Source organism: Pteropus alecto, unplaced genomic scaffold (assembly GCF_000325575.1).
Source record: "Pteropus alecto unplaced genomic scaffold, ASM32557v1 scaffold398, whole genome shotgun sequence".
NCBI lineage: Eukaryota > Metazoa > Chordata > Mammalia > Chiroptera > Pteropodidae > Pteropus > Pteropus alecto.
The window spans coordinates 3051141-3057639 of record NW_006442497.1 but is presented as its reverse complement, the minus strand read 5'-3'; the positions used below and the strand labels follow the sequence as shown (position 1 = coordinate 3057639).

General features: G+C 49.7%; 1 protein-coding gene across 1 annotated transcript; it reads left to right on the top strand.

The window, feature by feature from the left end:
* The first annotated feature begins 4069 nt into the window (after window positions 1-4069).
* SLC16A11 (solute carrier family 16 member 11) lies at window positions 4070-6493 on the top strand. The gene is given in 5 exon segments (XM_006922286.3): window positions 4070-4118; window positions 4121-4342; window positions 4609-4752; window positions 4909-5676; window positions 5764-6493. Coding segments are annotated over 5 exon segments (1413 nt in total). The 3' UTR covers window positions 5994-6493.
* The last annotated feature ends 6 nt before the right edge of the window (window positions 6494-6499 follow it).

The window sequence follows — 6499 nt, the reverse complement described above, 5'->3', positions numbered from 1 at the left end:
CCCGAGCAGAATGAGTCAGTTCCTCCCATACACCACTCTTTGGTGTCTGTGTCCCCCTCTTTGGTTGAGATTTCTCTATTTCACTTTTTCTCTAATTTGATTATGGGAGCTTGGAGAGGAGAGACTGTATTATTTATATCTGTATCCCTAGCCCTAAGCATAGCATCTGGCATGGTAGGTGTCTATATTTTGTGGAAAGGAGCAAATGACAAAACTTATTTTAACTCCTTTCTTCTCTTTTGTTTTTAGAGTCCAGATAGGGAGATCAACATTTTCTTATAAACTTTGGAAAATGGTAAGAAAAATACTCACCACATAGGGAAAAAAAAAATCTCATTTAACCTTTTTGTAGACATTCATATCTTCTAACCCGTATAGTTCTACTGAGAACTCTGCAGATCAGTGTGGTTCTTTGACCTCGAGGCACTAGTAGACGTAGTCAGGTGGTGAAAGCACAGTGGTGCTAAAACCAGTGACACCACTTTCTAAGAGTGTACACGGCAGGACCTTAAACCTTCGTGGACTCCTGTACCCTACCCAGGACATTTCATGCAGAGGGTATGACATATGCAAAAATTCAGGAGTGAGAAAGACAGGCATGTCCATTGAGCAGGTGAGACACTGGCTGATGGTAGAGTGTATAAAAGAAGGAAGGGAAATGGAATGGAAAAATATTCTGAGTCTACTTTTGGTTGTAAAAGGCCTTATACCCAAAGTATAGAGAAATTTGATTTTTTTTTTTCCTCCTATAGGCAGTGGAGAGCCCAAAGGTCAGACTGTGGTCCCCAAAACAAATCATGTACAGACCTTGACCCTCTCTTTTGATGTCCCTAAAGACCTGACCTGGCTCAGTATCTACTTCTGGGGCTTTCTCCACGTGGGCAAGCATTACCAGTTTGGTCCATCAGCAACCCGTTCTTGTAATATTGCCACAACCTGTGGAGCACCAGTCTCTGAGTCCACTCATGCAATGAGTCCCTCGTTCAGTGTTTCTCTCATTCAATCATTCGTCATTCGCATTTGGCGCCTTTGGATGTAAAAGATCCAGAAATCGAATATGTAAATTTCCACCTCCAGGAGCTATATGGGGGTGGGGGGAAGAAGACAAAAATGGATGATTTCACCAGTCTGAGAAGTGCTCTGATGAGGATTAATTAAGCAAAGGAGGAGGCATCTAATGCAAATTATGAGTTGGTGTGGTCAGGATGACTTCCTAGAGGAGACCCTGCTACACCATCAGTGGAGAAGACTTGGGGAGAAAACCTAAATAATTTATCTGGTGATATAAAGCACTATTTTTCTATGAAAGTATTCATTAAAGATTATGAAGTAGAATGAAGTAGGATGCAAAATTCCACATGAATTTTCAATATAAAACAAGATATTTCAAAGAAATTTCCTGGACACAAAATGTGTATAACCCCAGACTCTCCAGATCCCTCTGACTGTGACATGAGTTTCTTTCCTCTGTGTTCAGCTTCCAACATTAGTGAATATTAGTGAATGTTAATTAGGGAATCAGTCTCTGGGAAAACATTTAAACTCCTTCAAGACCTTTCATAGTGGGACCCTCTGCCCCAGCAGCTTTGTCCTGCATTGTCCTACACTCTCTCTGTTCTCCACACAGTAGCTACTTACAGATCCTCAAACAATAAACGATATGCCAAGCTGGTTCATGCCTTTGTGATTTCTCCGCAAGCTGCTCCCTTTGCCTGGAATGCCCTTGCCCACATATCCATCTGGCAAACTCCTACTCATCATTCAAGACCCAGCTCAAAGGGCTCCTTTTCTGTGAAGCCTTCCCAACAGGCCCGAGCAGAATGAGTCAGTTCCTCCCATACACCACTCTTTGGTGTCTGTGTCCCCCTCTTTGGTTGAGATTTCTCTATTTCACTTTTTCTCTAATTTGATTATGGGAGCTTGGAGAGGAGAGACTGTATTATTTATATCTGTATCCCTAGCCCTAAGCATAGCATCTGGCATGGTAGGTGTCTATATTTTGTGGAAAGGAGCAAATGACAAAACTTATTTTAACTCCTTTCTTCTCTTTTGTTTTTAGAGTCCAGATAGGGAGATCAACATTTTCTTATAAACTTTGGAAAATGGTAAGAAAAATACTCACCACATAGGGAAAAAAAAAATCTCATTTAACCTTTTTGTAGACATTCATATCTTCTAACCCGTATAGTTCTACTGAGAACTCTGCAGATCAGTGTGGTTCTTTGACCTCGAGGCACTAGTAGACGTAGTCAGGTGGTGAAAGCACAGTGGTGCTAAAACCAGTGACACCACTTTCTAAGAGTGTACACGGCAGGACCTTAAACCTTCGTGGACTCCTGTACCCTACCCAGGACATTTCATGCAGAGGGTATGACATATGCAAAAATTCAGGAGTGAGAAAGACAGGCATGTCCATTGAGCAGGTGAGACACTGGCTGATGGTAGAGTGTATAAAAGAAGGAAGGGAAATGGAATGGAAAAATATTCTGAGTCTACTTTTGGTTGTAAAAGGCCTTATACCCAAAGTATAGAGAAATTTGATTTTTTTTTTTCCTCCTATAGGCAGTAGAGAGCCATCAAAGGTCAGGCTGTGTTCATTAGGTTTACAGTTTCACTACTTAAGAAGCTGGTTTTTTTAGTTGCAGAAACTTCTCAACAATTAGGAAACACTGCCATCATGTGGCTTTTGGGTGATGCATGCTCCAAACTATACATTGTTGAATTTTCTATGATTTTGTTTAATAATTAAACCAAAGAACACATCTCTTGATTCAAATAGCTGAAGTAAAATAATGGTAATCTTAATCCTTAAAGATACCTTTTTATAAACACTTTCAAGAAATCAATACCTGGGTTCAATTCTCGGATTTCTTACTTTGTTTTTAAAATTTTAATCTCTAAGTCTTTAGTGATTCTGATCACAAGGATCCTTTCCATTCCCAGTAACCCCTATCTTAGAATTATAAACTGTCTTGGAAAAGGCTCTTCCGTTTCCAGGCCAATTTGGTATCAAACTGTCTCCAAGCCATCTCCCTCCACTGTGGCAGATTCTATTTCAGTCCTAGGTCTTCTTGTACGATCTTCTTGTTCTCCTTGTATAGCCCCGCAGTTGGACAGACCCAAATTCAAATATTTCCACCATTTTTTTAGCTGAGCGATTTGGGCAATTCACCTAACCTCTGGAAGCTTCAGTTACTTCATCTCTAAAATGAGGGCAACACCATCTTCACAGCGTTATTGTGAGGATGAAAAGATGCAATGTATAAAGAGCGCCTGGCACATCACGGCCCCGCATAATAAGGAAATCCTCTTCTTTCCCCTGAGTCCTTGCCAGCATATTATTGTTGAGCACGAAACGAGCACTCTGTGGAGGTCTGTGATTTGATATCCAAGATTTACCTGGTCTTCCAGCAACGTTTCCTGAAAACAAAACTACTCATCCCCTCAGGTCTTGGGGTACCACCTCTATTTCAGTGCGTTGCCTACCGACCTTGTGCTTGCTGAGGACTGCTATCCACACGGCTCCTCGGTGCGCTGCAGGCGGCAGGTGCGTAGGCCTGGGTGGGGCGGGTGGCATTCATTTCTCGCCCGCTCCCTTTTCCCGGAGTGTGTGTGTGTGTAATTTAATGCCTGTGGAACTCTGCTTCTGGCCTCAACCTCAGCTCGGTGGATTGGCTGTTTCAGCTCGCCCCCGCCCTCCGTACCACAGTGTCCCAGGTGGTTCAGGTCCCTGCGGAGACCTCTGTTTACAGAGAGAGCTGGTCCAACTTAGGCTCCATCTCTGCACTCGCTCCCCTCTGGGGCCCTGCCCTCCCGGGAAGAGGGGAGAAACCCGGCTGAGCCATTCCTCGCCCTTTCCCTCCTCACACCGCCCGGAGAGGTCGGGTAAGGGGTTAGGGTTATGTGGGGGAGGGGGGTCCCAGGTCAAGGGTATCAGCTGTCAGTCCTTTCGGGTACCTCATGTGGACACGGGAGTTTTATCCCTAGACCCAGCTCCTGCTCCCTCTGCCCCCGCCCTATAGTGCTCAGGGTGATGTGCCCTTCCTGAGCAAGTAGCCAGATCTCAATGATGCCAGGTTCCTAGAGGAGGCACAGACATGGAGACTTCATTCACAGGTGTTCCCCCTCCCTCAGACGGCGATGACTCCCAAGCCGGACGGACCCCCGGACGGGGGCTGGGGCTGGGTGGTGGCGGCTGCAGCCTTCGCGGTGAATGGGCTCTCCTATGGGCTGTTACGTTCTCTGGGCCTTGCCCTCCCTGACTTCGCGGAGCATTTTGATCGAACCGCTCAGGACACTGCGTGGGTCAGCGCTTTGGCCCTAGCCGTGCAGCAGGCAGCGAGTGAGGGAGGCCCCAAGGTGGGGGTGGGGGGAAGGAACGGGGGTGGAGGGACTGTGAGTTTAGTGATGGGGACCCACCTGATTACCAGATAACCTGAGAAAGGGCAATGGGTGGAACCAAGTTCTAGAAGAGTGGGTCATGAGGTTAAGGCAAGCAACTATTAGGCTGGGGGAGGAATTCTAGGCAAGGCAAACAGCCAAAGAGAAGTGCTGGGGCGAGTTTCGGGGCCCAGGGCCGCGTCTTCCGTTTACTCCGCTTCCTTTTAGGCCCAGTGGGCAGCGCCCTGAGCACCCGCTGGGGGGCGCGCCCCGTAGTGATGGTTGGAGGCATCCTCACCTCGCTCGGCTTCGTCTTCTCGGCTTTCGCCCGCAGTCTGCTGCACCTCTACCTTGGCCTTGGCGTCCTTGCTGGTGAGGGAAGAGGCTACCTGGGTTTTTAAGGGGTGATGGCGAACATAGGAGCTTGTTGGGTACTGGAGTCCAACTGGGCAGGGGCCTCCTCCTGGAGAAGGCCTGGGGTTGCTGCGCAGGCATCCCCACTCCTCACCCGGTCTTATCCATTCACAGGCTCCGGCTGGGCCCTGGTCTTCGCGCCTGCGCTCGGGACTCTCTCGCGTTACTTCTCCCGCCGTCGAGTCTTGGCCGTGGGCCTGGCGCTCACCGGCAACGGGGCCTCCTCGCTGCTCCTGGCGCCCGCCTTGCAACTCCTCCTGGATACTTTCGGCTGGCGGGGGGCCCTGCTCCTCCTTGGCGCCATTACTCTCCACCTCACCCCTTGTGGTGCTCTGCTGCGACCTCTGACGCTTCCTGGCGACCCTCCGGTTCCACCCCGCGGACCCCTAGCTGCCCTTGGCCTGGGTCTCTTCACACGCCGGGCCTTTTTAGTTTTTGCTCTGGGCACTGCCCTTGTGGGGGGCGGGTACTTCGTCCCCTATGTTCACTTGGCCCCTCACGCCTTAGACCGGGGCCTGGGTGGGTACAGGGCAGCGCTGGTGGTGGCAGTAGCTGCGGTGGCGGATGCGGGCGCCCGGCTGGTCTGTGGGTGGCTGGCAGACCAGGGCTGGGTGCCCCTCCCGCGGCTGCTGGCAGTGTTTGGGGCTCTGACTGGGCTGGCGCTGCTGGCTGTGGGGTTGGTGCCAGTAGTGGGGGGCAAGGAGGGCTGGGGGGGCTCCCTGCTGGCCACGGCTGGGGCCTACGGGCTGAGCGCCGGCAGTTACGCCCCTCTGGTTTTCGGTGTACTCCCCGGGCTAGTGGGCATTGGAGGTGTTGTACAGGCCACAGGGCTGGTGATGATGCTGATGAGCCTCGGAGGGCTTCTGGGCCCCCCGCTGTCAGGTAAGGGCCTGAGCCAGTAGGTCCCCTTGCCACCATCCTCTGCCCCTAGGGTCTGAGCTCTCTAAATTCCTTTCCCCTTCCTCCCAGGCTTCCTAAGGGATGAGACTGGAGACTTCACTGCCTCCTTCCTCGTGTGTGGCTCTTTGGTCTTCTCTGGCAGCTTCATCTACATGGGGTTGCCTGGGGCATTGCCCTCCTGTCATCCAACTTCAAGTCCAGCCACTCCTCCCCCTGAGAGGGGAGAGCTGCTCCAGGTTCCTCAGGTTGCCCAACTCTCTCCAGGGGGCCCTCAGTCCATTCTGGACACCACTTGTTGACCATTTTCTTTTGGTGTGAGCCCCTCCCCTAATAAAGAATTTCTGGTTTTCCTGCAAGCTCTAATTGTTAGCCAACCTAGAATGCTGAAAACTTTCTACTTAAGGTATTCAAAAAGGCTGGTTAAAAGAAACAGGATCTCACTAAGCCCTGGGGGAGGGGAGGGGTATCTGTCCAGCCAGTCCATTTCTCTTCAGCCAAGTTGTTACCATTATAACAGGGAATCTTTGAGAAGTTGTCTGCCCGTCAACTGTAGTTTGCATGAGGGGGAGGAGGACTCATGGGTGCTACTTGCCCCATCCTCATTTCCCTTACTTAAAACTCTTTCTTAAATCTCAATGTCCTTCTACTGGCCTGAGGTAAATACAAGAATCCTAGACCCAGACTTCAGCTCTCTCGGCTTTAGCTCCGTCTTTCAAACTATCCACCACACACACACACACACACACACACACACACACACACACACACACACACACTGTATCCCCACCGTTCTCTTAATTTCTTT